Genomic DNA, 16,978 nt, shown 5'->3' with positions numbered 1-16,978 from the left:
TGTTTATGGGCAATTACATTCGTGGGAGCTAATCTGAAGGCCCTTTCTTTTCTTCCCAATGATGATGATGATAACAACAACATAAAAATGTTTATGCTTATTGGGCATGTATAAGTGTCATCCTAAGCAAATCAGTACTTTATTGCATTCTCATGATTACCTTTGAAAAGACACATTACATTTATTGAGTATGTGTGTGTGCGCAAATATCACAGCATGTGTATGGAGGTTCTTTCCTTCCACCATGTGTTCCTAGGAATCAGACTCAGGTTGTGAGGTTTTGAGCAAGCACCTTTACCCACTGAGCCATCTCACTAGTTCCACAGTCAGATTTTTACCTTGCCTACAGAGGACACTAAGCACAAAGAAACTTATCTCTTACTTTGTACTTAGGACATGCAGCCAGTAAATCCTATTCAGCCTGGCCCCCGTGCATGTACTTGGTTGACTACAGCGGTAGAGATGAAGGGACTGGGACCTTTTCTGTTCTTTAAACCTAGAATAGTTGGCTTTGTAGCTGATGGAATGGCACAGGGACTTCATATCTTTTTTTTCCTTACATAAATATAAACAATATTGTCATGTTTGCCACTATGTTGTGCAACCCCCCCACCCCCCTTTAGTGTTCTGGGAATTGAATCCAGGGCCTCATGCATAGCAGGTAAGTGCTTTACTCCTGAGCTATATCCCAAGCCTTGTCACTTGTCTGAAAGTTCAGAATATTCTTGACACCCTGATACAGAGCAGATACTCAGTAAGTCTGTGTTTACTTAGCATTGTTTTCTTAGTTAGGCCTTTATTGCTGTGGTGGAACACCATGACCAAAAGCAACTTGGGCTGAAAAGAGTTTATTTGAAGTTTCAACTCCCAGGTCATACTCCATTATTGAGAGAAGTCAGGGTAGGAACTGATGCAGAGGCAGTGGATGGGTGCTGTTTACTGGCTTGTACCTAATGGCTTCTTCAGCTTCAGCCTGCCTTCTTATAGCACCTAGCACCGCTAGTCTAGAGTTGGCACTACCCACCATAAGCTGGGCCCTGCCATATCAAGCATCTTTCAGGAAAATGTACCATGGCTCTGAATCAAGGCCAGCAGTTTGCTGGAGCTGTTGGTTTCAAGCAGGAGCCTAAAGAAATGTCTTCCTATGGTCTGTTGGCCATTTCAGAAATTTGGAAATCTAATGGTCAATTCATTAGAAAGAAACAAACTAGTTGGGAAGGGGGAAAAAAAAAAAGAAAAGAAAATGTACTATAGGTTTGCCTACAGGCCAGTCTGGAGGTATTTTCCCAGTTAAGGTTCCCTCTTCTAAAATGACTCTAATTTATGTCAACCTGACATAAAACTAGCCAGCATGCCATTTCATTGTGACTTTGGGTAGAATTCCTGCTCTCTTTGATTCTCAGTTTCCTCATTTGTAAAGTGGCCATGATTCTGTTTTGTTGTTGTGCAGGTTAGAATGACAGATGTCAGTCTGTCAGTATGCCCTCCAATTTGGAGTATGCATTTTGCAAGTGCTAGCTCTTGCTTTATTTCCATGGGACTGGCAGTTTAGAGACAAGGGTGTCTATAAACTTGATGGCTTTTGTGCTTTCAGCCTGGCACAGTGGCTTTCAGTTCCTGTTCCCATTTCCTTTCTGAGCTTTAAACCTAGACTGACTTTCAGAATGTTGTCTGGTCTGAATACCTCCAGCTCCTCCTCTTGAGGAGTTTTTGTTGATGGTCACACACACAGACACACTGTTGCTTTGAATATCTTTTTGTTTTTACGATCAAGAAGGGCTACATATACTGTTGTAAGGGCATCTGCCAACATTTGTGGGTGCCATGTGGAACTTGGATCCTGGAACTGACTTCTGCATGTCTAAAGGTCATAGAAAAGGCTCTTGTTTTTGTTTTGTTTTGTTTTGTTTTTTGGTGGGGGGGGCTTCAACTAGAGTACAGCAATGTCTCTGGGAAGCATGGGAACTCTTCTGGGTTGGCTGTAGCTCCTGACCTGGGATGTGGATTCCCACTTAGGTCTTGGCTGGCAAGGATTTTTCAGACAGGGTCTCATTACACAGCCCTGACTGTGAAAATTAGGTAAACCAGGCTGGCCTTGAATTCAGAGATCTACCTGCCTCTGCCTTCTGATTGCTGGGATTAAAGACTGCATAACCAACCAAGCCTGGCAGAACTATTACTCCTACTTTTCTTTCTCCTTACTCTTTTTTTTTTTTTTTTTTTTCCAAAGAAGGACCTCTCTATGTAACCCTGGGTAGCTTGTAACTTACTATGTGGGTTAGGCTGGCTTTGAACTTGCAATGGTCCTCCTGTCTCTGCCTCTTTCTTACTGGGATGACAGCTTTGTGCCACTGTGCCTGATGCTTTTGGATTTCTTATACTCTTGTGTTGTTGGTCTTTTTTTTTTTTTTTTTTTTTTTGTTCTAGCCCAAAAAGAGTTCTGATGCAGACAGATGTCTAAATGGTCTAAGACGTCTTAACAGCTAAAAAGGGAAGAAGAGAAGGTGGGCAATACTGATAAGCCAGAAACAGGAAGGGCCAGAGTAGCCTTTTGTCCACTTAGTTCTAGCTAAAGAAATGGAAGGTAGGTGGTGATATGACCAGTTATAATAAAAACTAGCTTTCAACTCTTTTGTCACTTATCAAATCCTTTTCACATTATGTAATTTATTAATCTTGTCACCTCCATCTTGTGAGATGGATTGTTAACTCCTCCAGCTGGCAGGTTGAGAGAGTAATGCCCTGGTAGGTTTTGTAATGGGCTTAAATCATAAAGACGAGTGCTAAGCAGGTCTGTTTCCTTTGGTGTCGTACTGTCCTCTCTGTGTAGGTGCTATCTTGTGGGGTTCTGCTCAGCAGGGAAATGGTTGGATGAACTCCTCTCCAGGAGCTTGCTTGCTTCTGGGGTTAAGTGTGCAGACATTGATAATGATCTAAAGGAACCCTGGTCAGGACTAGGGTGTGGAGGGAGAGAGTTAAGCCTTGGAAGCAGCAACAAAGGCCTTCAGCCATTGTAAGAAAGAACAGTACATTTTCATTTTATTTTGTCAATTTTTTTTTCTCCATGGTGCTGTTGATAGAATTCAGTGCTTAGTCCATGCTCGGGTAAGGGCTGTACCACTGAGCTATACTTCTAGAACAGTGTTTTTGTACTAGAACTCTAGCCCAAGGGTCTAGACAGGACTCTGTAGCAAGTAGCTGTTTCTGGAAGTTCAAGCTGCCAGAGCCAGCCCTGGACCCTGGTCGTCTTTCTTTGTTCTCTGACAGGTCCTTCTGCGTCAGAGCCCCTTACAGCAAAAACTGGCTGCTGGCTGCCACTTGGATCATATGGAGAATTCTGCTCTGTGGTCACATCCCAACTTCTAAAGGGTTTTGGTCCCCACTCTCACAGTCTGACACTCTGTGTCATTAACATGTATTTCCAACAAGTGATTAGGAAAATTTCCAAGCTTAGAGAAAGCTGAAGGACATTACAGTAACGACCACCTCAATTCTGCTGCTAGAATTTTGCCACATATTTGTTTCACCAACCATTGTCCATTTATTCATTGCTAAAATGCTTTTTGAGATGCATTTTAAAGTCAGATAGTGTCATCAGCATGCACTGTCCATTTTCTGAAGCATTTAGCCAGGGACTCACCTCCCTTAGAAATAAGCCTGAATTTTGAGAACCAAGGGGATAGGATGCTCCCTTACCGGACAGACAGACTGCTCTTGTCTGCAGTGAGGAAGATTTTTGCACAGTTGGTAGCTGAGCAACCAGGGAGCATGGAGTTCGAGTTGATGGTTTTGAAGCAGTAAAAGCTTTTAAGCTATTATTTTCATAAAGCATTTGTCTCTCTGTAGAAAACCATCACAAAAGTACCAGTGACTTAGTTAATAATTGGCTTCTAAAAATAAGCACCGTGTCAGCAGTGGTAGTCAGTGATCACAAGTTCTTGGCAGCAGTGAAGCAGAACTAGAGTGCTGCAGGGTTGGTTGCAGGAGGGTGGGTAATCCTGATTAGCTTGAGCCTATTGTTCTCCCTCTAGCACTGCTTGTCACTCTGTTGGATAAAGGGAAGTCTCCCTCCCTCCTCCCTGCCCCCCCCTCCGTGTCCCCTGATGTTCTCATCTTAAAACACCAGGAGCAGATTCCTTTACTTCTGCCTGCTTCAAGTTTGGTTTTCTAGATGGGAACTTGGCCATAGCTGGCCCTCTGTCCCTCTGTCCCTCCCTCCGTTCCTCCCTCCGTTCCTCCCTCCGTCCCTCCCTCCCTCCGTCCCTCCCTCCCTCCGTCCCTCCCTCCCTCCTTTCCTCCCTCCCTCCCTCTTCATAGACAGGGTTTCTCTGTAACAGCTCTAGCTGTCCTGGAACTACCCATGTAGACCAGGCTGCCCTCTAACTCACAGAGATCTGCCTGCCTCTGCCTCCCAACACGCACGCACGCACACACGCACACATGTGTCTGCTATATTACTCTTCACTTTATTTCCTTGAGACAGGGTCTCATTGTGAACCAGGAGCCAGCAGCCAGCACTCCCCAGTGATCCTCCTGCCTCTTCCCTGCACAGTGCACAGTGCTGGGGTTATAGGTGTGCACATGGCCATGCCTGGCTTTTTATATGCATGCTGGGGATTTGAACTCAGGCCTTCATGCTTGAATAGCAAATACTCTTACTGAGAGTTTTCCAGGTGTGGCCTTGACTCATGGACTCAAAACTAAATGAACTACACAGTATCTCAGGAGTGCCTCTGCCTCCCGAGTGCTGGGGTTAAAGGCCAACACCCAGCAGGAGCTAGCTCTTTTTAGATCTCTATACCTTTATATTTGCCACATAGTCCATGCTCCTTTGTAGGATTTGTAGAATGAATGATTGCATCCTGTGACATTTTCTTTTGATTTTTGTTGAGTGTTTTGTTATAAGAATACCAGATTTCATTGAACTGAAATGATAGTGCCTGAGCTACTAACACTGACAGCTGGAGATAGGGCTCAGATATTTAGGGCCCTTGGTGTTCTTTTAAGTACTATAAATTGTAACACAAATAATAAAAATCCGCAGACAGATGTTGGGGCTCAAGCTGAAGATCAGAGAAGCAAAGCAGCCAGCCACTAACTCTTACCTCTACCTCAGGCTGAAAGGACTGTCCTGTCCTTAGCGTGGCTGGAGAATAAATCTCTAAGACTGACTTTGCTTCTTCCTTTATACCTCTCAAATCCTGGGATTAAAGGCAGGTGATTCCCAAGTGCTGAGATCATCTTTGTGTGAGCTGTTTCTCTTTAGGACTGGATCAATTTCATGTTGCTCAGTGTGGCCTTGAACTAACAAGAGATCTATCTGCCTGTCTTCTGAGTTTTGGGATTAAATGTGTGTGCCACTGACACTTATCTCTGTGGCTAAGTAGTGTGGCTGACTTTGCATTCTGATACTTCAGGCAATCTTCATAAATAATATATCACCACACTAAACCCAGGTTTAGTTCCCAGAACTCAAATGGTGACTTAAGCCATTCCTAACTCCATTTCCAAGAGTTCTAGTGCCCTCTTCTGGGCTTGGAGGGCATTTATTTATTTTTATTTTATGTATACAAGTGCTTGCCTGCATATACTTGTGTGCACCACATGTATGTCTGTGCCCTTGAAGGCCAGAAGAGGACATTGGATTCCTTGGAACTGGAGTTAAAGATGGCTGTGAGCTGCTATGTAGGTTCTGAAAGCTGAACCAAGGTCTTCTGCAAGACCAGGTGCTCTGAACGGCTGAGCCATCTCTTCCAAGACCCCATTTAAACTTGTAATTTTTAAATTATTAGTGTGTATGTATATATGTATGCCATAGCACATACATAGGACAAAGGACAGCTTTTATGAATTGGTTTTCTTTTCCATCATGAGTTCTGGGCACTGAACTCAGATTGTCAGTTATGTGGCCAGTATTTCTACCCATTGAGCCATGGTGCTGACCCTAAGCAGCTAATTAATGTATCGAGTTCTTACTATATGCTAAATATTCTGAGTGCTTCATTTCTATTAGTTTGTTTAATCCTTATAACAACCCTTGATTATAATAGTAGTCTTATAATTATTCATAACATTTTTCAAGTTGCAGAACCTGTTTAGAGTCTGGTAGATAGTAAGCAGCAGAGTTAGTGTTTAAACTTTTGGCAGGTTGACTATAGAGCCTGCACAGTTGACGCTATCCCATGCTATCAGTTAGTACAAAGCACACCTTTTTTTTTATAACCACTGCCATTTGTTTAAAGAAGCTCAGAGGCCCAGCACTACAGAGGCAGAGGCAGGCGGATCTCTGTGAGTTCGAGACCAGCCTGGTCTACAAGAGCTAGTTCCAGGACAGCCTCCAAAACCAGAGGGAAACCCTTGAACCTCCCCCCCCCCCCAAAAGCTAAGCTTAGCAGATTTTGTTTGATCATTATTTGAAGCCCACCTCGGTTTTTGATAGCTGGATCAAACTGAAGAATGCTAATCTGCTAAGGAGGCATGCTGCATATGAGAGTCACTTTCTCCTGAATTTGATAATTGATATGGTAGAAACATTGTTACTAACTGGTCTGTATTCTTGTCCTTAAGGATGGTGGGTCCTTGGATCAAGTTCTGAAGAAAGCTGGAAGAATTCCTGAGCAAATTTTAGGAAAAGTTAGCATTGCTGTGAGTATATAATAAAAAGTTTTTCTTCTAAAGTAATGAATTGGAAAAAGAAATAAAAGTAATGAATTGAGAAGAAATAGGGAGTAAGAATAGTCAATGAAGGGAGTTTATTTCAAAAATGAACTTCTGATCTGCCTCTGCTGCTCCCCTGGTGCTAGGATGTGTGGGCTAAACCCCAAGCTACGACTCTTTTGCTAAAACCTGTGTCTGAAAAACAGGATAAGATATCTGAGAAAGTTCTTAATTTGGAAAAGAATCTCTTACAGGATTTTTGAAAAGTTACTTGCACATCCTTAATTTAAACTTGCAGCAATGCTTTATAGGACACTGACGTGGCTGCTTGATGCACAGCAGATTTGTTGTTGTCAGTGACATTTAAGAAGAGCCATGGCTTTTCTGAGCCATTTGAGTTTCCCTTCTTTTTACCTTCTCCTCCAGGTGATAAAAGGCCTGACGTATCTTCGGGAGAAGCACAAGATTATGCACAGAGGTAAGAAAGCATTGCCAGACGTTTCATTCTGAATTACACTGAAACATGAAGGTCGTCACATCTTTTTTATTTTATATGTTTTGTTTTGGAATGAAAGCCCTTTAGTAAAATGGGTGTGGTGGTGCATGCCTTTAATCCCAGCACTTGGGAGGCAAAGGCAGGAGGATCTCTGTGAGTTTGATACCAGCCTGATCTACAGGACAGCCTCCAAAGTACACAGAGAAACTCTGTCTCAATGACCCCCCCTCCAAAAAACAAGCAAAAAATCAATATTAGCAACCAAAAAAGCCCTTTATTAATGTTTGTTGTTGTGTTCATGTGTTGCTGCTACTGTTGTTTGTTTAGTTTTGTTTGGCTTTTGAGATGGTGTCTCTATGTATCCTGGCTATCCTGGAGCCCACTACTAGGCTGACCTCAAATTCACAGAGATCAACCTGCCTCTATTCTGAGTGCATTCTTTGTTTATTTTGTTTTGTGAGGCAGACTTTCACATTGTAGAACAGATTTGCTGGAAACTCACTGTGTAGTCCTTGGGTTTGTGGTAGTCCTGCATTAGTGTCCTGAACACTTGGGTTATAGGCATGAACACCTCACTGGCTTTCTACACTAGTTACAATTACAGCTCCAAGAAACTCTCTTTAAAAATATGTTAGTAGCTGGGCAGTGGTGGCAAATACCTTTAATTGCAGCTCTTGGAAGGCAAAGACAGGTGAATCTCTGAGTTCAAGGCCAGCCTGGTCTACAGAGCAAGTTCCAAGACAGCCAAGAAATACATACAGAAATCCTGAAGAATATATTAGTAAACAGGCTTGATGTGCATGCCTTTAATCCCATCCCTTAGGAGGCAGAGGCAGGTGGATCTCTTAGTTCTATCTAGGCCAACCTGGTCTACATGATGATGTCCAGATCAGCCAGAGTTATATGATAAGACCCTCTCTCACAAAAAAGAACATGTTAGTAATATAAAGATAGGCATGCTTTCACCTAAAAATTCCTGTGCAAGTGAGAAATAGTAAAATATGACCCCTGCTTTCAGGTATTGTTTGGATAGATATCTTCTACTGGATGTTTTGGCTCTGGTCCTAGTGAGATGCATTGCCTTGCCTGTATAGGCAGTGCTCTCTCTCTCTCTCTCTCTCTCTCTCAGATGTATGTATCTACCTATTATCTGTCTGTCTATTTATTATGTATGCAGTGTTCTGTCTGGGCGACCATGTGGTTGCTGGGAATTGAATCTCGGGACTTCTGGAAGAGCCACCAATGCTCTTAACCTGTGAGCCATCTCTCCAGCCTTCTCACTAGCTTTCTTTTTTCGTCCAGAGGATCCACACCAAGTAGGAATTTAAGAGATAAGCAGGTTCTCGTTTCTAATGATTTGTCTCTGCTTTCATGGAGCATACTTTCTGGGTGGGATGAGTGTGGCTGATATTCCCAGGTAACCAGTGCTCACACTTTGGCCAAGTTATGGATTCCAAGTTATGGTGAACTGGTCCTTTGGGATGTGCTCTGATGCTGAATGGCCATCGTATTCTATTTCCCTTGCATACCAATGGGAAGAGCAGTTTGCGTGGCTCAGCCTGGTACATGTGGTTTGTGAGCTGCTGTCCAGGAAATCCAGTGATAGTCATGTATACTGGCATGACTAGGCCCCTCCATGTTAACTATTCCCTCCTCACAAGTCTCTTCCTTTTTCTAAGACAAGAAATTAATATTAGTAAAATATATATATAGAATACCTGCCAAGGATGAGTCATGCGGAGGTCATAGAGAAGGTTCACAGATACATTGTGTCTGCCAGGAGAAAGAGATGATCTGTAAAGGACTCTGGGATATAGTGGAACATAACTAGTATTTTTATGCATGAGTCACTACCTTACCAACTTATTCTAGTAGAATCTGATGTGATGTAATTTATTAGTCAGGATTCTTTGTGTCAGACTTGAGATTACTTAATCAGAGGATGAAATGTGTTGCCTTGAGTCACCAGCAAATCTGAAGGTAGTGATACAGATGGGATTGAAATTAGATCCTCAGGACTCTCTTAAGGTCAACCTGGTCTTCTTTCTTTTTGTATGGTTTTCTTTTCAGGCAGATTCTGTCTGTTCTTTGTTGTTGTTGTTTGTTTGTTTGTTGATTTTGAGACAGGGTTTTTCTATGTAACAGCTTTGGCTGTCCTAGAACTTGCTTTGTAGAACAGGTTGGCCTCAAACTCATGGAGATCCACCTGCCTTTGCCTCCTGAGTGCTGGGATTAAAGGTGTGCACCACCATCCCCTGACCAGGCAGATTTCTCTTTAGTGAGGGCAGCATGGATCCTACTAGCCACTTACATATTTATTAGGTCCTGGGTGTACTCCACCCCAGATAAAGCTTCACTTACTTTCCCCAGTCTGCATCAGTGTTTGGCTCTGCTAAGGTTCTGCTCTCACCTGAACCAGTGTTTGTGCCAGGGCATTAAAGTACCGTGGTGGACCACCCTGGGTTACATGCTCATTGTTGGTTACATAGATGGGGCCTTATAACTATCTGGTATTTCAGAAGGAGGAGATTCCAGTTTCAAGGATGGAATTTGTTGATAGGAGTCGAGGAGAAGGAATGGATGTTGAAAGCAAGCAAATTAAAAGTAGGGGTATAGCACAGTATTAGAGCATGTTCTTAGCATGCCTAAGACTGGGTTCAATTCTTAGTATTTAAGACAAAAGGAAGTAAGAGGTTTTCCATGACAAACTTAAGTTTTTTGTGCCTCATAATAGTGTTCTCTCTGCTGATGAAATAATCCAGGCCAAGCCAAATTGAAAAAGTATAACAACAGGTTTATTTGAACAAAGTAAATCCCAGACAGGTTCTCCAGTTCCAGAGATCAAGGCCAGAGAAGTCACACACCCCAACTAAAGCTGGGAGATTATATAGCTTGAAGGCGAGGTGTGATGATGTGTCTGCCACAAGCTGGGTTTGTGCCTAAGTATAGTCAAAAGCTGAACACTTTAGATGGGGATTTGAGCTGCTGGCAACTTCAGGGGAGGAGTCGCAGAACTAGCCTTTTTGTGCCTTCCCTTTGTTGGAGATTCTCTGAGTGGGCAGGGTTTGAAGAGACAGGAATGTGGCTTCTCAGAGTGTGCAAGAGCTGCAGGAGTGGGTGGAGGTTCCAACAGATGAAAAATTTTCTAAGCCTTGAGTCAAAAATACAAACAACTCAACCATTCCTAACAGGATTAAAACAATACTGAGTTGCTTCAGTAGTAATGAGCAGATGGTTTATAGGCCACATTATGCCTGCTCTCTCTCATTTTGTGTGGTCTGTAAGCTAAGGATGATTTTCAAAACTTTGTAGCATGTGACAGTTACATACAATTCAAATTTTAATGTACATGATTAGGCATAGTGGCACATGCCTTTAATCCTGCCTCAGGGGAGGCAAGCAGATGGAGCTCTGGGCAGGGCAGCCTGGTCTATATATTGAGTTTCAGGACAGCTAGGGCTATGTGGAGAGGCCCTGCCTCAACCAAACAGAAAGCTCAGTGTCCATAAATAAAGTTGTGTTGGAACACAGCCAAACTTAATTGCTTGAGTGTTGCCTGTGACTGCTTTGTGGTTAGATTGGCATTTTTGAACAGTTACTTGTAAAAGAAATGCTTTAAAACCTAAAATATTTACTCCCTAGTCATTTACTAAAAAAGCTTCCTAAACCAAGTTAAGAGGAAGAATTGCCTTGAAGAATGTAAGCACAAATCTTGGTTTTCAGCTTATCTCCGTAAGTTCTTGAAGAATGACAGCTTTCTTTTTTTTTTTTTTTTTTTTTTTTTTGGTTTTTCGAGACAGGGTTTCTCTGTGGCTTTGGAGGCTGTCCTGGAACTTCCTTGGTAGTCCAGGCTGGTCTCGAACTCACAGAGATCCGCCTGCCTCTGCCTCCCGAGTGCTGGGATTAAAGGCGTGTGCCACCAACACCCGGCCGAATGACAGCTTTCTAACTTTGAATAGATGGCAAAAGTGGGAGAAGAGATACTCTTCTCACCCTTGAGCTCTGAAAAGAATTCCTTTCAGACCAAACTTTTTGCTTTCTCGAGACAGGGTTTCTTTGTGCAGCCCTGGCTGTCCCTGAAGTAGCTCTGTAGACCAGGCTGGCCTCAAACTCACAGAGATCCGCCTGCCTCTGCTGGGATTAAAGGTGTGTACCACCACCCAGCTTCATACCAAAGTTTAAATGTGTCTTTTCATTTTCTGTGACAGGCCCATTTTTCCAAAGCCTAGCTAAATGGCTCATAGGAGTTATAGGGATGGAGGTGGCCAGGGTACAGCTCTTTCTCTGTTAGTGAGACTGATTTGCATATCCACCAGCCATTCTTCTCAACCCACTCTCACTGCTCAGCCAGGCCTTATTTTTATCAGGATCTTGAAGAAGCACTGCCTCATTTAGATCTGTACAGAGGTCATACAACTTATTCTGTAACTTAATTCTGCTTTGGAGTTGCTTGCTGATAAAGAGTAATAAACACAACACACTGTTCTGCTTTATTTTTTAAAAGCTTAAATTGGGGGCTGGAGAGATATCTCAGAGGTTAAGAGTCCTGGCTGCTCTTCCAGACGTCCTAAGTTCAATTCCCAGCACCCACATGGTGGCTCACAACCATTTGTAATGAGATCTGGCGCCTCTTCTGGCCTGTAGAGATACATGCATACAGAACTCTGTATATATAATAAATACTTTTTTTTTAAAGAGTAAATTGGAGAGGTAGAGGGAGGGCGGTGGATCATAAACTCACAGCACCTTTGCATCTGTGTATGACCCTTATATATCTTGCTTTGGTTTTTATGTTTCTAAAATCTGAACTAGTGTTCAAAATGACATGTGCTATAAAAATGGAACCCTGGACTCTGTAACATGTGTCATTGGCAAGATTTATGTGCCTATTACTTTCAGCTGGGTGAACAGTGAGTTGGTGAGAGGGCACAGGAGATCAGCATATGAAAGCATTTAAAAACTTATTGTGCACTCGGGAGGGAGAGGCAGGCAGATCTCTGTGAGTTCGAGGCCAGCCTGGCCTACCAAGCTAGTTCCAGGACAGCCTCCAAAGCCACAGAGAAACCCTGTCTCAAAAAAACAAAAACAAAAACAAAAAATACCAAAAAACTTATTGTGTCTTGAACGGGAGAGAGAAAAAAAATCCTCGGGCATTGGTGGCGGATACCTTTAATCCCAGCACTTGGGAGGCAGAGGCAGGCGGATCTCTGTGAGTTCGAGACCAGCCTGGTCTACAAGAGCTAGTTCCAGGATAGCCTCCAAAGCCATAGAGAAACCCTGTCTTGAAAAAACAAAAAAGAAAAGAAAAAAGAAAAAAAATCCTTTCAGTGTGGTTGCTGGGCGTGACTGTAAAATCTTGAAAGTGGAGGAGATAAAAATAGTTGCTGGTTAGAACTTCAGACATTCCTCTGTGACTCTGCTTGCTGCTTGAACTCAGCTGTAACCAGAGGTGGAGATGCCTTGTAGGCCTCTTGCAGTTAGACTCTGGAGCTGAGGAAGCAGCAGCATGGGGAGACTAGAGTAGATAGGGTTTCTCTCACATGGATTTCCAGAATTTCAGCCTTCCCCAAGTCATATTCATTCCCAGAAGGGCTTATTGCTACAGCCAACTACAGCTTGGGAGTTGGAAGCAAGAGAGTAAGAATTTCAAGATCATCCTAAACTACATAGCAAGTATGAAGTCAGCCTAGATTCATGAAACCCTGTCTTTAAAAATAAAGTAAATAATGGCAAATAACAATAGCTCATTTGCCTTTAAAACAAGCTTCAGTTCTTACTGTCTAAGGTCCTTTCACTTTGGGATACAGCCTTGTCACAGATGATCCCGTCGCTGCTTGCTCCTTGCTCCTCTGCAAGGCTCTGATTCTTTTCTTCCATTCCCTCCTCTGATTCTCTTGGGCTTCCCACCCCACTCCTGTCTCCTGCCCTTCTCTTCCTCCATGCCTACCCATTAAATTCCATCATAGGGAAGGCAGCTCAAACTAAGGAACCATCATAGGGGAATCGCCTGGAGGGTTGCTCTGCCTCTTTCAGCTGCTTGCTCGCCTTGCCAGCTAGGCAGCAGCCGTCAGTCCGTGACACCAATCCAGCTCACTCAGAGAATTTTCATAGTGATACCTTTGTACACTGTCCCTCTGAGGATCACAGCATTAAGCACAGGGACTGTGCCCTTTTGCTGATTGCTTAGTGCAGTAATCTTACGTTTGTAGCATAAATAACAACTCCCAGAGCATTTTATGCAGATCCTTTGTTTTAGCAGGTAGGAAATGTCCAGAAGTCAAACTTGAAAATTTAGGGAGCTTTGAACAGTGGAGTTTTTGTTTTTGTTGTTGTTGTTTTGATACAGGGTTTCCCTGTTTTCCTTTGGAGCCTGTCCTGGACCTAGCTCTGTAGACTAGGCTGGCCTTGAACTCACGGAGATCCACCTGCCTCTGCCTCCAGAACACTGGGATTAAAAGCGTGCGCCACCAATGCCCAGCTATATAAAACATGTTTTGTTGTTATTTTGTTTTCCTTTTTGGTGCTGGGGATGGGACCCAGGCCTTGAAAGTGCTAGTTAGATAAGCATTCTTCCACTGCCCTACTCTTTGCTCTGTTTTTTGAAGAAGAGATTCTCTGTTGCTAAAGAGAATAGACAGACCAGTAGGGCAGGAAAGGGAGCACCATTCATTATCCTGTGGGTTTCCTAGCAACTTGGGAATCCAGCGGGTACTTCACACAGAATGCTGCTTGACTTAGCAGCTCCTGATCTTGAAGGGTTGGGAGAGAACTGGAGGTTTGAATAAGCCATTTGTTAGTATTCAGACACCTGCACTGGCTGCTCTTGGGGTTCTGACAGGACACGCCCTCAGCTGCAGCCACTAAGAGCACCACCTGTGCACATTCACCATGTTCCCTTTTAAAAGGGCCCTGCCTACCTCCCCGCCCCCATCTTTCCTCTTTTCAGATGCTCATCCCTAGAGATCAGTCTACCCTCTCCCCTTCCCCTATTTCAGATGCAGGAAACAGCAAAAAGTTGATAAGGAGGCAAGACTTACACTGGGGCAGTTAGATGCAGGCTAGTCTGGATTAGAGGGAGGGTATGGGAGGCATAGGAAAGTTTGCAAAGCCTGGAAAGGGAGCTTTGAACTGGGTTGCAAGGCAGATGGGAGCCATAGCAGTCTGTACAGGGGCTTTCCTGGAAGAATTGTAGTTGCCATGTGTACAGGGTAGAGGGGGGAAGTCTAGGGAGAGGATGGGCATGGGGAGGGGCTGGCGGGTTTGGGAAGCTAAACCAAGGTACTGTTGGGGATTAGGAAAATAATTCATTCTGGCCTTGTTTGATATCTCAGACTTTGTACTGTCAAAGAATAGTTGGCTGGACTAACTGGGTGGGTGTAGGGTGAAGAGCATGTTCTGGTTGGTACTCCTGCAGCGTACTCTAGGTCACCAGGTGCTTCATGCTGTGTAACTGTCCTTCGGGTCCTGAAGGGTCAGAACAGGGTAAAGCCCTTCAGAGTATCCTCCTCTCATTATCTCCAGTGATCTCTGCAGCCTGGAGGGGAGAGGGGGTGCTGGGATGCTGAAGCTGGAGCTCAGAAGGGAGAGTAGGGTTATGTAAGCTTGAATGTAGAGGCCTGCTTGCCATGTGAATAGAAATCAGCTGCAAAGACAGCTAGAGGCAGCTCAACCTTGGAGAGCAGCAGCTGCAGCCTGGAGGTAAAGAAGCAGCAATGCCAGCAAATGCAGCTACCCAGGAGGGATGCTCTGACCTTAGGAGGTCAAAGCAACTATCTCTGGAGATGGTGTATGTGTAGTATATATGTGGATTAGGCCTGTACTCTGTGTTGTGAGCTGCCCTGGTCAGAGAAGCCAAGTGGACTTGTTCAAGATTGTATGTAGTGTAGGTGACAGTTTCCAAGCCAGTGCTCCACTCTTGCTTCAGCTCATATCAAAAAGGCCACGGGAAGCATCTGGAATGGGTGAGGGGTATTGGGGAGAAGGCTCATGTTGGAAGCCTCCCATGTGCTACACCTACCAGGCTCTATGGGCACATCACATCCCTGATCTTCCTAGGTTGGCCCCATATCCTGAACATGTGACCTATGAGGTCTGTCCTCTTGTGAGGTCTGTGCTTACAAGAAGGGCCTCTTGTAAACTGCTATTAAAGGGACATCTGGTCCCTTGCCTCCCACCTATCATTAAAGTAGCTCTCCAGTCGTATATATAGTGCTTTTCTTTCTGCTATCGCTTGGCTGTGGATTACCTGGTATTATGCACTTATTCATTGACTTATCTCCTCATACCAGTAGGATGTAAGCTGGACGTTACTGGGAACTTGGCAGCATGTTCCCATTCTTTCCCTAGTACTGCAGGATACCTGTTTGAGGCAGGTGCTCAGTGACCAGTAGGTGAGAGACTGTTGAGGAAAGTGGTAGCTAGGAATGTGGCAGGATGCTAGACAAAGGGCATCTCTGTGACCTTGAACAATCCCCAGGCCCTGGGATCTGCATTGGAAGTGGGGGAAGAAGATTCCTCCTAGTGGCCGGGCGGCGGTGGCGCACGCCTTTAATCCCAGCACTCGGGAGGCAGAGGCAGGTGGATCTCTGTGAGTTCGAGGCCGGGCTGGTCCGACAGCTTCCAAAACAATACAGAGAAACCCTGTCTCGTAAAAACCAAAAAAACAAAAACAAACAAACAAACAAAGACTAACCTGGTTTACAGAGCGAGTTCCCAGACAGATTCCAGAGCCACACAGAGAAGTCCTGTCTTGAACCACCCCCACCCCCCAAAAGAAAAGATTCCTCCTAGTGCCTGAACTCTGAGGGCCTCTGTGGTAGGCAGAGTTGCAGAGAGGTTTCTGGCTCCTTAGAGATGTTACACCTGGCATTTCTAGTGCTTGGCATCCAACTCCAGTGATTGGGAGTGATAGTGAGGGCTGGGTCTTAGGCCACACTGTGGTATGCTTTGTGTCAGGTGGCCTGTGCTTACAGTGAATGTAGATATGCTCATTCTGTGGGCTTTGTTTTGGCTTGAGGCTTAGCAAGGTGAGAAAGACTGATTGCCCTCCCTTCCTTGCTGGAGCTGGTATGAGGTGAGACTCAAGATGATTTGGGCTAAGTGAGATATTATAGGGCAGATATTATAGAACTACACAGAGAAATCCTGTCTAAAAAACTTAGGAAGGAAAAAAATGTACAAGTGAGCTTGGTTTGGTGACACACATCTGTGATCTCTGTACTGGAAGCTGAGGAAGGAGGATCTTACAGTCACTCCTTTTTAGTCTCATCAGTAGTCATATACTGTGTCTTGCTAGTAGGGCTGTCTGAAGTAACAAACTTTTAAGTCTTTTTCTTTCTTTTCCTTTTGGACTGTACATACAGGGTTTCTCTGTGTAGCCCTGACTGTCTTCAAACTGACTCTGTAGATCAGGCTAGCCTCAAACTCAAAGGTCTGCTTGCCTATGCCTCCCAAGAGCAGGCATGCCCTGCTCCTGTTTATGGTAACTGACCCTTCTGATGAGTCATATGGCCAGGTCTGCATCCTCAAAGAGTAGATATCCATTGCAAGTCAAGGACTGCCTGTGATGGGACATGTGGTATGGTTTGTAGAGCGCTGACCCTTCCCCTCAAACCACCTGTGTTCATTTTCTCATTTCCTGTTTTCTCTTCACAGATGTCAAGCCTTCCAATATTCTAGTGAACTCCCGTGGAGAAATCAAACTCTGTGACTTTGGGGTTAGCGGGCAGCTAATTGACTCCATGGCCAACTCCTTTGTAGGCACAAGATCATACATGTCGGTATGAACTGAAGATTCCTTTCTCCAGTGCCTCTGCAGGGCTTCAT

At 44.2% G+C, this 16,978-nt stretch overlaps 1 protein-coding gene and 1 non-coding gene across 3 annotated transcripts in view; both read left to right on the top strand.

Annotated features, from left to right (window-relative positions):
- The window catches only part of Map2k1 (mitogen-activated protein kinase kinase 1), a 66,468-nt gene that overhangs the window by 40,926 nt on the left and 8,564 nt on the right, over positions 1-16,978 (top strand). For both annotated transcript variants that reach the window (XM_005075560.4, XM_040739429.1), the window contains exons 4-6: positions 6,568-6,645; positions 7,084-7,135; positions 16,808-16,932. In XM_005075560.4, coding sequence (XP_005075617.1) covers positions 6,568-6,645; positions 7,084-7,135; positions 16,808-16,932 — 255 coding nt within the window. The remainder of the gene's footprint in view (positions 1-6,567; positions 6,646-7,083; positions 7,136-16,807; positions 16,933-16,978) is intronic.
- LOC121137693 lies at positions 1,072-1,208 on the top strand. The gene has a single exon (XR_005875004.1). It is a non-coding gene; the product is annotated as a small nucleolar RNA SNORA2/SNORA34 family (small nucleolar RNA).

The sequence above is a fragment of the Mesocricetus auratus genome, unplaced genomic scaffold (assembly GCF_017639785.1).
Source record: "Mesocricetus auratus isolate SY011 unplaced genomic scaffold, BCM_Maur_2.0 Super-Scaffold_100691, whole genome shotgun sequence".
Classification (NCBI taxonomy): domain Eukaryota; kingdom Metazoa; phylum Chordata; class Mammalia; order Rodentia; family Cricetidae; genus Mesocricetus; species Mesocricetus auratus.
This window is presented reverse-complemented; position numbering and strand designations above follow the sequence as displayed.